Source organism: Microcaecilia unicolor, chromosome 10 (assembly GCF_901765095.1).
Source record: "Microcaecilia unicolor chromosome 10, aMicUni1.1, whole genome shotgun sequence".
In the NCBI taxonomy this organism is placed as follows: Eukaryota; Metazoa; Chordata; class Amphibia; order Gymnophiona; family Siphonopidae; genus Microcaecilia; species Microcaecilia unicolor.
In genome coordinates, this window is record NC_044040.1 from 94,624,904 (window position 1) to 94,641,730 (window position 16,827).

Sequence of the window (16,827 nt, forward strand, 5' to 3'; positions counted from 1 at the left end):
TCCATTTCCTCCCAACCCCAGCAGCTTTCCATAATTTTTTGGATAGTATTCATTATTCAACCAATGAGTTCCAAGTCTTGTTCTGGCACTCCAATTGCTTCACTCAATGCATTCCAACCATTATTCTGGCTCACCAATTGCCTCACTCAGTGTATTCCAATGCTCATTCTGGCGTCATCAAAGATTTTGACTAAACTCCCATAGGAATTCTATGGCAACTTCTTCCATCCCCGTGAGAATTCCACAGCAACTTCTCTCATCCCCACGGGAATCCCGTGGGTTCCAGGGGGTTCCCGTGATCCACATTACTGTGCAGCTCTCAACTAGGAATACATCCTCGTTTTCATGTTTTGCATCTGTTCAGTGCCTCAATTTATCTTTTTCTGATTATATACCTTATTATTGTTTTAATTCTATGCATTTGTTTTGTTAAATACATGCAAAAAAATTAAACAGTAAAACACAAAAATTGACACATTATAGACTCATAAGCCCTTCTAATGATTATTATCAGAGAGTATAGAACTGTGCCCCTAGTTTATAACTTCCATCAGTTTATTTTCTACTTAAATTCCCCTTTTCAAATGTTCATTGCCTATAAATTTTTTCTAAGTGCAAATGTTGAATACTGAATTGATCCATACATCAATATCAGAAAGTGGATTGAGTGATTGTACATTCTGTACAAGTGCAATGTGCTGTCATATGATTTGAACTTTCTCTTCCATTTTTTTTTATCTAGTGGCTCCTATGTTCTTGTACTGACACATAAGAAGGTGCTTAAAGGTTTTCTTAAAAGTTGCATTGCACAGAGCATAGCAGGCAGGGTTTATAGTGCTATTGATATAGCACAGCCAGTAGCCAATCGTCCATACTGTATTGGGTACACAGGTTGCACAGAAGGTGTTGATAAGAACCATCACATTATATGGAGTCCAGGTGATAATAAAGGCCAGTAAGATAGCCAAGATAGTCCTGGTAACTTTCTTTTCTCTGGATGGAGGAAGCTTCTTTTTTGCTGGTTGCTTTGTCATCTTGACAATTTTTTGGGCCACAATGTTCTGCTCATTCTGCCCATTGGTTCCTGGAGCAATCTCCACAGTAGTATTGGTGGTAACACCACAATGATCCTTTGAGGATTTAGTAAGTATTCTGATGCATGTAATTTTAGAGTTTTCCACTTTGGTGGGGAATTGGCAAATGGAAGTTCTGGTGATGGCTTCTTTGACTGCATCCTCTTCCTTCATATTGGAAGCAACAACACTTACAGAAGTTGAGTCATTAGAGATCTCCTTCTCCTCTCCCACTCCTTGGGTACAGTTTTCAGTCATAGCATCTATAGAAGCTTTGCCATTTTTAATTTTGCTGTGCTCCAGCTCGTCTTTAGTAATAGGGATATTATTATTGTTGGGTTTCACTATTTTGCCTTGAATCAGACTAGGTGAAACAGGATCCTGATTTGGTGGTGACTCCTTTTTGTCTTTCTTTATCCTACTCTTGCTAGCACGTGATATCTGCCAATACAAAATAGTCATAGTAATGACAGGTAGATAAAATGCTGCAATGGCTGTACCAAATGTAACAGCTGCATTTGAAAAAAACTGAATGTAACATTCCCCTTCATCAACTGTTCTTCTTCCAACGATAAACTGCCAAAAGAGAATTGCAGGTGCCCACAAGATAAAGGAAAGGACCCAAGCAGCTGCAATCATCATACCTGCCATTTTGGTGGTTCGTCTTACTGGATAGGTCAGTGGCTTGGTAACACAAAAGTACCTGTCAAAACTGATGATAAGTAGATTCATGACAGATGCATTGCTGACCACATAGTCAAGGGCCAACCAGAGGTCACATACCACAGGACCAAGGGGCCAGTATCCAATCACAGTGTAGAGAGTGTACAGGTTCATGGAAAAGACACCAATGATCAAGTCAGCACATGCCAAACTGAATAGGAAGTAGTTATTTACTGTCTGTAGGTGTCTGTTGACTTTGATGGACAGCATAACCAAGATATTGCCAATCATGGTTACCAGACTGAGGGATCCAGCGACGATGACTATGAAGATCACTTCCACAGTTTTATAAGGACTCCTGATTGTTGTCTCATTTCCTGCAGAAGGGTTTGTATATGTTGAGTTATTCATTTCTGAGAGATTACTAGGGGCAATTCACACCTGTAGAAGAAAAAAAAACATAATTACAACAATATACCATTATAATGCTTTCCCAACTTGTAAATAGATATTACATTAAAAACATTGAATAATTAAAAAAGAAAGGCACCAAAAGATAATGACAGAATTAGACAACTATGATTAATATTTACAAAGCTTCAAAACAGTATTTATTTTAATTGGAAACAACTTATTAGTAGTGAAGAATGCCTTTTTAGAAGTAAGAACTATGGACCTGATTTGTAAGCTATGTCTTTACCAGCAGGTGGAAAACACACAAATAATTATCCGTATATTTTAAAAAGTTAAGTTTATAATAGCGGGCTATTTTACTCATTAAAGGCCAGACATTATCTCTATAATAATGGGCTGGGTATGTTGAAAGGGCAGTGTTGGAACCAGTAGCTACCCATTTAGAGGCAAAATTCAGTCACTAATTCCCAAATTCTATAAATAGCACTTTAAGTTGTGCATGCAAATTTACATGTGTAACTTAATTAATGAGCCAATTAGTGCCGATAGGTATTAACTGAAATTTACATCTGCAAATCTATGTGCCCGGATCTGCGCGTAAATTTTAAGTGTGTCTCCAAAAAGGGAGCATGCCATGAGAGGGTCATGGGCGGATTAGGAGCATTCTCGCAGTTTATACATATTGTTATAGAATAAAGGGGATTCATGCTTAACTTAGGTATGAGGATTTTCAACAGGGTTCAGATGCCATTTATAGAATAGTGCTTGTACCTAAATGTAGTCGCAGATCCTGGCGCTAAGCGGTATTCTATAAACAGCATCTAACTTTGAATGCCATTTATAGAATAGCACTTAGCACAATTTTTTCTGTGCCAAGGTACTATTTATAGAATTTAGTCCTAAATGGATATGATTTCATCTAATACTTCTGCCAGAATTTTGCGTGAATGTGGAGTGCACAATTTGCGCAGAATTCCCCAGTCATGCAGAATTCAACATTTCCCCACAGAATCTGTGGGGCTGTGGTAAAGTACGGACCCCCTGCTGCTCATCTGACCCCCCGCCCGCTCACCCGACTCTCCACCCACTGCTGCCTGGCCTATCTGTGCATTTTCTGGTGGTCTAGTGGCCTCTTTGGGGAGCAGGAAAGAACTCCACTCTTTCCTGCTCCGCTGCTGCTGCTTTCTTGCTAGTGCAGTGCTTTTTCAAAATTGCTACCGGGAATTCAAGCAGTAATCTCGTGAGAGCAGTGGCAGCGGGGCAAGAAAGAGTGGGGTTCTTTCCTGCCCCTGAAGAGGTACTCCTGCTGCAGCTCCTACTCCTCCTACCTCAGGTGAGTGCAGGGGTGTCTGGAGGGAGGTAGGGAATGGCTGTACAAAAAAAAAGGAGGAAGGAGGGAGTGGCTGTAAAAAAAGGGAGGAATGCTACTACTACTACTACTACTACTACTTAGCATTTCTATAGCACTGCCAGGGTTACGCAGCGCTGTACAAGTTTAAACATGGGGAAGGACAGTCCCTGCTCAAGAGAGCTTACAATCTAAAGGTAAAAACTATGTAGTCAGTGTAGGTATCAGGAATGGGAAGGTGGTTAGGCGCCAAAAGCAAGGGAGAAGAGATGGGCCTTGAGTAAGGACTTGAAAATGGGCAGGGAGGGCGCATGGCGTATGGGCTCAGGAAGTCTGTTCCAGGCATAAGGTGATGCGAGGCAGAAGGGGTGGAGTCTGGAGTTAGCGGTGGTGAAGGGTACAGAAAGGAGTGATTTGTCCTGAGAGCGGAGGTTACGGGTGGGAACATACGGGGAGAGGAGGGTAGAGAGGTAATGGGGGGCTGCAGATTGAGTGCACTTGAAGGTCAATAGGAGAAGCTTGAACTGTATACGGTAGCGGATCGGGAGCCAGTGAAGCGACTTGAGGAGAGGGGTGATATGAGAGTATCGGTTCACGCGGTAGATAAGACGTGCGGCGGAATTTTGGACAGATTGAAGAGGGGATAGGTGGCTAAGCGGGAGGCCAGCGAGGAGAAGGTTGCAATAGTCAAGACGAGAGGTAACGAGCGAGTGGACGAGGGTTCGGGTGGTCTGTTCAGAGAGGAATGGGCGAATTTTGCTAATATTATAGAGGAAGAAGCGACAGGTCTTAGCTGTCTGCTGGATATGGGCAGAGAAGGAGAGGGAGGAGTCAAAAATGACTCCGAGATTGCGGGCTGAAGAGACGGGGAGGATGAGGGCATTGTCAACAGAGACAGAAAGTGGGGAAAGAGGAGAAGAGGGTTTGGGTGGAAAGACAAGGAGCTCAGTCTTTGCCATGTTCAGTTTCAGATGCCGGTTGGACATCCAGGCAGCGATATCTGAAAGGCAGGCCGAAACTTTGGCCTGGGTTTCAACTGTGATGTCGGGAGTGGAGAGGTAAAGCTGGGTGTCATCAGCATAGAGATGGTACTGGAAACCATGTGATGAGATCAACGAGCCCAGGGAAGAGAAAAGAATATATCGAGAAAAGAAGCGGTCCAAGGACAGATCCTTGAGGGACCCCAACAGAGAGCGGGAAGGGGGTGGAAGAAGAGTCATTAGAAAATACTCTGAAGGTGCGTTCGGAAAGATACGAGGAGAACCAGGAGAGGACAGAGCCCTGGAACCCAAATGAGGACAGTGTGTCAAGAAGTAGATTATGATTGACGGTGTCAAAGGCGGCTGCTATAGGTGGCTGTTTAAAAAAAGGGATGCTGTGGATGGGAGGGGCTATAAAAAGGGGATGCTGTGGGTGAGAGGAAGGGGGCTGCAAAAAATTTGAAAGTTTTGTGCGCAGAATTTTACAGAATTCGCAAACTTTGTGCGTATAATTTTGATTTTTTTTTTTAGCACAATTTTAATTTTTGAGGCACAGAATTCTGGCAGGAGTAATTTAATTGAGGCCTGTTGAACACCAGCCCAAAATTAAAAAGATGATTGCCAGCACAGTCATTGCCTATATCTGTATTCAGTGATGCTCCTTAAATGGATAGTGCCTCCAGGGCTTATGCTTATCTTTACACTACCAACCTGGCTGAATACCAAGCCCTACAGGGGTATTATATAACTGGGCACCTCCATTTAGGCGTCCTGAGGCTATGTGGTAGGAGCCTATTCTATCTTCAAGAGAATCCGCCAAGGGCAGAGAACTCAAACGTCCCACGGGAGAACTTATTAGCACTAAATTAACATTCATTCTCCTTTTCATATTTAGTCTGTCCTATAATCACACTAAAATTGTTCCCATATTTGTACTTCACACACAATATTTATGAAAAATGTTTTCACAAGTATTTCATAAACATTCTCTCATTACACATTTTGTGTTTAATCCTTAATTTTTAATTTTCATCATTTTTTGTTTTCAACTTATCAGTGACAAATTCTAACTTATTTCTATTATTTTTGATATTTTTAAATATATTTTCTATAGAGGGTGATGGCCCTTGGTGGGACCTTTATGGTCCGATTCCCTTGTAAATGTTTTATTTCTCTAGATTCAAATAATTACCTTTTCTTTGAGCCTAAGAAATTATGAGAATTTGTGGAGTTAAAGGAACAAATGAAGAATCCCCTCCAACAGCTTCCTGTAGATATCACGGTACCGACTGCAACCAACGATTGACCCTCTTCCCTCACAAAGAATGACTTAATTCTTTTTTTTTTATTTCTTTGTAATTATTTCCTTTCTTGGATCACCTGGTCTAAGGTCAATTATTAAAGAATATATGTGAGGGAAATATTATTTTCTTTGTATTGAAATATTTGCTCTTTCTGTATACATTTATGATGTTAATTATTGTGAATGTAATAAATGAAAAGATTAATAAAAAAAATATATATATATTTTCTATATATTATATTTTTTCTAATTTTTTGTTTTCTAATTTTTTTATTTTTATTTTTTTGTAATTTTTAATTTTATCTTTATTTTTTTCTATTTTTTTCACTTTTTCTATTCGTTATATTCATTCTTATGTATATATCCTTTTACCACTTTCACAACATCGAATGTAATGTGCATTATTAACCTCTTTAACATCCATCTTGTCGACATTAAAAAAAAAAAAAAGATGTTTACACATAAACGTTTTGGATGTATTTTTTATTCTCACGGACATCATATTCCTCATGCGATAGCCACATCATCATTGCTTTAAACATCTGTACACATCTCTCATCTGCAATTCATACCGGTTTATTACTCTCAACAATATGGTATATATATTTTTAATACATTTTTAAAATATATTTTATTACTTTGTTTTATTAATTACATTTTTTTATTATCACCATTTTCTAGCATATGCAAGTAGCTGTAATTTTGTCGTATTCATTCATCATTCACAAATCATTTCATCAATTTATTCACACCCACTCCAACACGTCAGACTGTTTTTAACGCTATGTTGTTGCAGGAATGGATGCATGAATTTATGATACTTCAGGAGTCAGACAGCACACCAGAATGAGAGAGAAATCTTCTTTATTTGCCAGCAAACAAAGTAGAACATCAGCATTAAGTCTCTTCTTCTCTTTCTCAGCTCTCTTTGTCTCTCTCTCAGCTCTCTGTGTCTTTCTCTCAGCTGCTTCTCTTCTTATGCTGTCTTCTCCTTCTTCTGTCTGTTCCTTCTGTCCTTCTTTCTCTTCTGAGCTCCTTCTGTCCTTCTCTTTCTTCTGAGCTCCTTCTGACGTAAACTGCTTCTGCTCCCACTTAAATACAGTTCTATCTAGCCTAGCCTAGCCCCCTTACTCTCCAATTGGTTAAGGAATAGATTGATTACCTTGCCTCAACCAATCAGCTCTATACAAATATCAGTTACATAGGTTCCAGACATCCTAAACTGACCTGTGACCTGGGGCCCCTTACACCAGACATTTGGGCTCCAGTCTCTTACATTTCTCATTATGATTGATTTCTCATCTATAGCTTAAACTGGGTTCCCTTAGAGACTAAGAGGCCCAATCTGACATTGGTTATTCTCATATTCCTAGTACTAACTGCTAACTAAACTCTGGCATTCATTAAAGGGGTCAAGGGCCAATCTTACTTAATAGCATACATATCAGGTTATTACTTTCAAGACCATTTCTACATTTTACCTATAATTAATCAAGGAGAAGAGAGCTGACTAGTCCTGACCTCTTTCACCTATCAGCTTCCTTCACAGAACTTGCTAAGACCACAGAAAACTCAAAACACATGTTGGCCTCTTCACTGCAGTCTTTGCTTAGAAAGTCAGACAAAGAGTTGAACAAACATTCCACACAGAATTATTAATTTACACAGAATACAGCATATTCTAAAGTAAGCATCCTTATAAGACATATTCTAGATATCAAGAACTTCTAAATTCTAATCTATTGCCTCTCTCTAAACAGTATTTCTATCTAATCTTAAACTACAATATATCTGGCTCATTCCTTTGTCCATTCATAATAATATCCCCTCAAGATTTAATAGTATACAGATGTGCCAGCTAGCATTGGCAATTCACAAAGGACAGAGTTTCATTTCTCACTGACCTTTCCTAACCTTTTGCTCAACAGAGTTCTAGTAATTAATTCCAGCCTGCATTCCTCCACTGTACTTGCAAAACTGAGAATTTGCAGAAATAGTATTTGAGCACCTTTAACCAAAATTAACCCTTAATATGATTTCTCAGAATTATGCCCATGGCTGCCTCAATGTCACAACCCCATCAGGTGTTCTTGTCTCTGTCTCTTAAAACCACTTTACAGGTCCCTTATCCCAAACATAAAACAAACAATATAAAGAAACATCTTTTAACAAAACATGTTTTATTTTATTTTACAAGTATCCTCACTGCCAGTATCAAAAAAAAAAAAAAAATCATCACCTGACGTCATTTCCGTGTTTTTTGGCACCTTTTTGCTTTCAAAACGAATCATCTGTTCAAACGCCACATTTTGAATAACGTTCTACTCCTGCTTCGCTGGCAAGTGCACTTTCTTTACCAAAGGTCTTTTTAAAGGTAAGCCCTGCTGTTAAGCATATGTTCATTGCAATAGTTAGATCTAACAGAAAGGGCAAACATTACAGCATACTACCTTCAGAGATGGTTCTCTTTTCTTTCATTAAGTTGACCACAGATTCAATTTGTTTGTAATTACTCTGCTGTCAGTAGCTTCCGCTCTGACAAATATTAGCAATAATACCACACATTGTTCTAAGTTGTCTATTATATATATACACGTATTTTTATCATTCCAGTTTCTAAACATATTTTCATTACCTCGTTCACTTTTTTTTACTCTTGCAAGACACCAGATTCACTATTGCCACATTTTTCATTTACCACATATTACATCACTCAGACGCTTATAAATTCCCCCCCCCCCCTTTTTTTAGACCAACATCCACTTTTATATTGGACTTCTATTGCATGCAGACGATTTATCCTGCACCTTGGCATAGGAGCCAACTTTTCAAAATTATTGGGGGTGCTAAGCCCAATGAAAATAACCCCTCCCTGAACACATACAAGGAATTTTCTCAATATTGGGGGTGCTCAAGCACCCACAGAGTCGGCTCCAATGCACCTTGGAACATTTGCTTGCAGACAGGTAATCCTGCACTCCGGAGCATCAGTGTGCAACCAGCCACTGTTTGAACAGGTCAGTGTTTGTTTTCATCCTTTGTTTCGGTAATGAGCCATCATATACTTTGTAAGTGCTAAGATGTGCTACCATCCAGGGCCGTCTAACCCGGTAAGCACTGCAGGGGGGCGCCTGCCTTCAAGGGCACCGCTTTGCAAGCAATCAAGCTCTGCTGAGGCTTTTGTTTTTCAGTATCTAATCTCTGCTGCTCATCTCAGTCTGGCTCCAAAGCTGTCAGCTCTCTGTCCCGTCCCCTCCCCCCTCCTTGTGTTTGTCAGAGGATGTCACTGCTCCAACTGAATCTGGCTCTGAAATAACTTGTGGGAGCTCAGCTAACCTCTGCCCAGAGAGGGCTCAGACAGAGACAGCACAGCAGAGCCTGGACCCTTGTTTTGTCAGAGACTGCTGTTTAGTGCTGCACCTGACCCACCCTTTTCCACTCCCACCCCCAACACAGCAACTCACAGGACAGGAGGGCTAGATGCCTGCTTTCAATTCCTAACCATCACCTATCTCTCATTCCCACTTCAGTAACTCCGGTTAGTCTGTCCAACTCAGATTGTAGAATATGTTAGTTTATGCTGATTAAGTCTGTCCTAGCTAGATCCTAAGCTTTGCTCGATGGGAAGGCTATTGTGCTGCATGCAGAGTCTAACTTCTTAGGATTTCAGGTTAATTTTTGAAGAATTTGAAGATGGGCTATCTCTGTTCTACATGTGTGACTGCAAGGCCAAGTGTCTGAACAGGGATCTGTTTGTTAGATTCTGAAATTTTGATAACACATTGTTTTTCAGAGTTGGCAAGACTGTCTGTTCTCCTAATTCCTGGTCTGTGTGCTAAGTTATTTTTCTTCTATACTGGTGTAATATTTTCAATGATGCCATGGCTGGTAAAAGGGGTGTGTCTACTGTGGGGGCGGAGCCATAGTGATCCCACCTCTGGATGGGTAGGGGCACCAACTAATAGACTGCAGGAGGGCGCTAGAAACCCTAGGGCCGGCCCTGCTACCGTCCTCCGAAAATGGCCTTTAGTGCATGCCAAGGTATTTGTTAAAGGCTCGTTATGTTTAGTGCATCTATCCCACAGTGCTTTCATGGCTCTAATTCATTCGGTTCATCACCATGTGCTTTACCTTACACACAGGCATTGGTCATTTCTTTTTAAACGCATATATTTGCATTTCAATGGCAATGCACTATTCCCCATACCACACTAAAAGAGACGTGTTGTTGTTTTTTTCCCTATATAGATAATACATGTTTATAATTTATAGCCATTAATCGTTTTCACTATACTACATTTATATGTGTTGATATAATCCTCCGGTTTCAATTCCCATATGTTTTTTTCTGTATATTCTGTGACCATATTTTTTATCACACACATATTTTTTTTATATCTATATATGGTGAAAAATTCTTTAAAATCGTGGTTTATCTGATTAAATATATGCATATGCATTATTGTTATTATATCAACACACTGCTAGATAAAAGGAAACTATTCACTAAACTAATCCAATATATACATGTTTTTCCATTTATTTTTCCATCTCTTTAAATACACTTGTTATATTCCCAAAACACTACTTACTAAAACATTGTTAGATGAAGCATTGACAATAAATTGTATATTAAAATTTACAATATATATATATATATATATATATATAATTTTGATTTTTTATTTTTGTACTTTTTAAATATATTTTTTCATAACAATAATTTTTTTTAATTTTCTTTAATTTTTTCAAATTTTATTTTTTTAATATTTTCCATATTTTTAAATAATTTTTTTACTTTTTCATTATTTCTTATTTTTTACTTAGTCACATTTCTTCCTTTTGTCTATTATTTTTATTATTATTATTTATTTTATTTTTTTCCTTTGATCATTTATGTAACATTTTTGGTACATATATTGAAATATCCTTTACTTAATTACATAATTCTTTTCATATATTTGCAAGTGCTGTGAAGTTATTTACTTAATTACATAATTCCTTTCATATATCTGCATGCGCTATGAAGTTATTTAATTTGTCTATCTTTCTTCAGACAACATTTATTATTATACTCATATATTATGACCGAGTATCTTTTTTGTATTTGCATATGGTTTTATCATAACTTCTTTCTAGATCATATTTATCATTGTGCTCATATGTTATAATCAAGTACATCGTTTCTATGTATCTGTGTATGATTTTTATCATTCTTTTATTTGATTATTTTATGTGTTTTTAGTTGAATTCACTTATTGTAGCGTTCATATTTATTATTGCACTCATATGTTATAACCAAGTACATCGTCTCTATGTATTTGTGTATGGTTCTATATTTGATTATTTTATGTGTTTTTAATTGAATTCACTTATTATACTATTTTCATTATGAATGTATATTTTTATTGTAGACTCCTGATGCAGGCCTAGCGGCTGAAACACAACGTTTGTGTCGAGTCTTTCCACTCAATAAACTTTTTATCTTAAATACACGTCTTTCCAGTCTTTGGCATCCGTGGTCCAACTCCCACTTTTTTGTCTTATCTCTAGGAGCCTGTTCTATACCAGAATCTAGGCACCTAGGTTTTGTTATAGAATACTAGCATAATCAAGTGCCTGCCAAACATTTTACTGCCTAACATTGATGTGCCTAACATTTAGGTGCCTGCACTTACACCAGTCATAAGCACCTACATACAGCAGAAACATGTGTAATTTATATATGTAAGTGAGAGCCCCATCTATATCCCACTCATGCTCTTCTCGTGTATATATCTCCCCGGCCAAATATGCACAAAATGCAAGATAAACACTAATCTGTAAAAATGTGACTAATGTGGCATACTGGCATATATATCTGCTTGCAGGATATGGTAGCATTCTAAACATTTATGCAATGTGTGAGTAAATATTAGCACTCAGTTTATAAAATTGCACTTCATGTTACTATCGTAGGCATGAAGAACTAACATTGTGGGTGAGGCTCACAGATACAGGAAAAAAGAGAGTACTATTTATATAATTAAGGACTTTATTTACTGAACATTTCTCAAAGCTACAAAAGAGATAATTTTATGAAATTTTTTCAACATGTACAGCATATTCTAGAAAATTGAACAAAGCGTATGTGCATAAACAGGGCATGCTTGGAAAGTATGCCAAAGGGGATATCAGATTTCCCCTCCTGCTCCCCAACATGTCTGAACCCCCTCCCAGCCCCTCTCCTCAACAACAGAAGCCTCTCCTAGAAGTATCAACCCCACTTTCCTACTTACCCCCCCCCCCCCCCCCAAAATCTCATTAGGCCATACCTTACCTTCATTGATGGTTCAGCGGCTAAGTGAGGCCAAAGCAAATCCTACTCATTCCTGCCCCTGGTGGCTCCTGCTTAAAAATGGTAGCCGTAACTATAGCAGTAGTCTCAACATTCTCAAGCAGGAGCCACTAGGGGAAGGAGTGAATGGGGCTTGCTCCTATCTAGCTTAACTAATGGATCATCAACTAAGTTAAGGTAAACCGGAGGGAGTTATGTGACAAACGCGTCCTTGTTATGGTACTTTATACTTCTCAATGTTCCTTATATTTTCCCCGTACCTGGATGTCCGCAACTACATGCACTGTACTTTAGATTGTAAGCTCTCTTGAGCAGGGACTGTCCTTCCACATGTTTAAACTTGTACAGTGCTGCGTAACCTGGCAGCGCTATAGAAATGCTAAGTAGTAGTAGTAGTAGTAGTACTTGTGGACATGCAGCTATGGGAAATATAAGGAACATACATATTTTATTGTGTATATATGAAGTTTGCACACTTGATAATGATCCATATAAGGAAAACTCCACACGTAGGCCCCGCACGCGTTACAACAGTCCATGAACGTCCATGCGTCATGGTCATCCATGTGTGGAGCCATTATAGATGCCAAGACGTGCATGTACTGACCTCTCTATATATGGGATGGTCGTCCATATATGGAGCTGTACATGTAAAGACGGTCATCACGCATGGGCGTCCATATAAGGCGATGCACAATTTCCAACGGTTATTCACTGAGAAACATGTCACTCCAGAGAGAACCAAATTTTAGTGAGCAGGAGACTCTATGCCTAGTGCACCTGTGCTTAAAGCACAGAAGAATTGTGTTTAGGCACCACTACCACCTGCCCCCCAGGACTCTCTCCATCCAAGCCTGGGGTGAGATAAGGGACAGGTTGGAGAGGTAAGTGTTTGCTCACCCCCCCTCCTGGGCTATTAGGGCCCCCTCCTGTAGCTACACATATAAGAGCTCCATCAGCAATGTAAGCACAAACTGTAGTCTGCATTCAAGGGTAATCAGTGATATGGGCACATGCACATTCATTAATAATGCAAATGTGCTGTACAATATCAGTTTCCATGTGGCTAATAGGCAACTAGTAAGTCATAACACCTCTGTCCCAGATCAAGGCCTGAGGTTGCAGCTACCCTCCTATAAGTGTGGCTGCAACTAACCTCCTCTGAGATGAATGAGATGACGTGCCTCACTTCTGTATCCCCCTTTCTGGGGTGGATACTGTTTCATGGTATTCCTATCTGAGGTCCTACTCAGAGTGGATGTCATTGCCTCATATTAAAGTTATGTGCTTCCCCCCCAAAAATACAAAAAAAATAAAATCAAACCCCCAAAATGGCCAGCCAACCATAGTCACAAATCATAATGCAAACATGCTGCTAAGCAATGAGTGTGGTCTGCCTGTGTACTCTGTGTCAGACCAGCATCCAGGGTTCCCTGTCATGTCATCTCGTGCATCTCACACCCCATGGGTATAGCCCAGGGCTCACCACACCTTTCTCCACCCCCCACCTCAGGCCAGCCAGCTCCTGCACTAGGCAAGCCATGTTGGATGTGCTGATCTCAAAGACAATCCTATTACATACACAGGGCGGCAGCGGTGGCAGGAGAAAGCCCAGGAGGCTGAGGTGGAGGCTGAGGAGGAGGAGGCCGAGGAGGAGGAGGCTGAGGCATGGGAAGATATGCCTCCTCTGGAGGGTGAGGAGCACCCACCAGCCCCAGCAACACCAGCTCCACCCACACCAGCAGCTCCACCCACACCAGCAGCTACAGACAACAGTGCCGCAGTACTGCAACTCCTGCAGCATCTGGTTGCTGTAGTCAACCAGTTGCTGCAGGGGGTGGTAGCACTGCGGCACTCTGTGGGGGAGCGGCAGGAGACTCACAGCAGGCTCGTGCTGCTGGTAATAGAGTCGCTGCGGGGGAATTTGGAGAGAGAGGTATAGGGGAGGGGAGAATGTTTTGGGGGGTGTTTGGGGGGGGGGGGGGGAGAATTGTAAATAGTTTTTTATTGTATATAGTTACAATACAATGTTACACTTTTGGCACTGATCAGGGTCTGTGTGTACTTTGTGCACTACATATTGTGATAAATGATGAGGCTAATGTGCAGATGGTGAAGTTCCCACCTCAGGATCCCAGGTCCCTCTTTCACTCAGGGTGAGCTGGCTCTCAGTATGCAAATTAATCTACCACCCTTTTCTGCTCAGGGTGACCTGCTTCTCAAAAAGCAAACACAGTCAGGTTTCACCAATCAGGCTATTTTCATACCCAACTTTATTCCAGCCTCTGGGGCACACTTCTTTTAGCTTAAAACACTTTCACAAGCTACAAGCTTCAACAGTTCTTCCAGCTTAACCATTTCATTGTTCCTACTCAGTGCAATCTTCCTTTAACATTTCTTCTTGCACAGTTCAACATTCATAGATTTCGTCCCCCTGAGCCCTCTCACACAGGCCTTTGGGCTCAGTATTAACTCAGTCCCCGGACCCGCAGTCTCTTCCTCTGGGACACCCAGTACCTCTTCACTGTTTTAGACACACAGTCTTTTCAGCTGGGACACACAGTACCTCTTCAGAACACACAGTTCTACTACCTGGTTATCTAGGGCCTTCTTACCCCAGCCAGCTTCCTTGCTTTGCACACAGTTCACCACCAGCCTACAGGGCTCAGCCAGTACTTCACATGGGGATCTCCAGCTCCAGCTACCAGCTCCAACTCCCAGCTCTCTTCTTCAGCCGCTAGCTCTCCTTTCTCCTCCTCACCACCCAGGTGGGGTATTAAGTAGTTAATGGCCAAACAGGACCCAGCCCATAACCTGCTGCACCTGTTTCCACCTCCAGGACTCTCCCCGGTCCTAGCGACCTCCAGCTATACCTCCCCTTTCTGGCTCCCTTTAGAGACTCACCCAGCCCTTCTCCCTGGACATTTTACGGGTACAGCGCCCTCTAGGGGCCTAACCAGAGTAGGACAGCCTCTTCCTTCTTACATACCCCCACCCTTAAGATATTTGCTGCTCAACCTCAGCCACTCTGTAAGCCTTTTCCACTGAGGAGCAGCAATTCTTCCAAGAGGGCATACACTTTTCCAGGCTCATCCCTGTTCTATCCCCTGGGCCTCACCAACCCCGCCCCATCTAGGCTCCTCCAGCCCTCCCTCCTTTAGCACATCCCATGGCCCCGGGCCCTTCCCATTTACCAGGCCCGAGGGGTTCCCACTGCAGCGGGCCCTACCTGACCCTCTTCTCCTGCAGCCCCCTCCCGCCTCTTGGGCGCCCGCCACTACCATGAGCCCTCCGAGAGAGGGGTCACCTAGCCCGCCCAAGGTCCCTTATCTTTCTCTTAGCACCCCACATGGCCCGGGCCCTACCCTTTACCTCCTGGGCACCCGACACTACCATGCTCCCTCCGAGAAAGGGGTCACCTGGCGACGGTATTGGGACTTAACAGCTGGTTCTATCAGACCCTTATCCCCTGCAAGTCCCCAAAACCTGGTTCTTAATGTCCAGCTTTAATAGATCCTCTCCAGCGGTAATTGACTCCGGTGAGTGCTCGGGCCTTCTCTCCTCCGGCTTGAACTTTTCTCTGGCCTCCATCCTTCCTGGCCGTCCGATGGGGTGCAGCCTGCAATCACAAAAAACATAATCCAAGTGTGGCCTGTTTTCTCTCCTGGCCCCCTCACTTGTGCTGCACCTCCCTGTGTGTCCGCCCCCCCTCCTGGGAAGGGGTTTGTGGCCTCCTCCATCCCCTACAGCCACTCCCAAGCCTCCAGTTCTCACTTTCGTATCCATTCTCACCTCCCCCGTAGGTACCCTTTACCTGGGGTAGGTGAGCAAAGCGCTTTTGCTAGTGTTGGCCCCCTCGACGGGCTTCTGGAACCACAGCCTCTGGAACCTCCAGGTACACCTCCATCTCACGCCGACCCCTCATCTGGTCTGATCTGGACTCCACTGCTCCCACATGGATGTTCAGTGAATATCCCACTCCTGACACCATTTGTGATAAATGATGAGGCTAATGTGCAGATGGTGAAGTTCCCACCTCAGGATCCCAGGTCCCTCTTTCACTCAGGGTGAGCTGGTTCTCAGTATGCAGATTTATGCAAATTAATCTACCACCCTTTTCTGCTCAGGGTGACCTGCTTCTCAAAAAGCAAACACAGTCAGGTTTCACCAATCAGGCTATTTTCATACCCAACTTTATTCCAGCCTCTGGGGCACACTTCTTTTAGCTTAAAACACTTTCACAAGCTACAAGCTTCAACAGTTCTTCCAGCTTAACCATTTCATTGTTCCTACTCAGTGCAATCTTCCTTTAACATTTCTTCTTGCACAGTTCAACATTCATAGATTTCGTCCCCCTGAGCCCTCTCACACAGGCCTTTGGGCTCAGTATTAACTCAGTCCCCGGACATACAGTCCCCGGACCCGCAGTCTCTTCCTCTGGGACACCCAGTACCTCTTCACTGTTTTAGACACACAGTCTTTTCAGCTGGGACACACAGTACCTCTTCAGAACACACAGTTCTACTACCTGGTTATCTAGGGCCTTCTTACCCCAGCCAGCTTCCTTGCTTTGCACACAGTTCACCACCAGCCTACAGGGCTCAGCCAGTACTTCACATGGGGATCTCCAGCTACCAGCTCTCTTCTTCAGCCGCTAGCTCTCCTTTCGCCTCCTCACCACCCAGGTGGGGTATTAAGTAGTTAATGGC

At 41.9% G+C, this 16,827-nt stretch overlaps 1 protein-coding gene across 1 annotated transcript in view; it reads right to left on the reverse strand.

The window, feature by feature from the left end:
* Positions 1–694: 694 nt before the first annotated feature.
* CHRM2 (cholinergic receptor muscarinic 2) overlaps positions 695–16,827 on the reverse strand; it is an 81,802-nt gene continuing 65,669 nt past the window's right edge. The window contains exon 2 of the mRNA XM_030216964.1: positions 695–2,177. Coding sequence (XP_030072824.1) covers positions 735–2,147 — 1,413 coding nt within the window. The 5' untranslated portion in view covers positions 2,148–2,177 and the 3' untranslated portion in view covers positions 695–734. The remainder of the gene's footprint in view (positions 2,178–16,827) is intronic.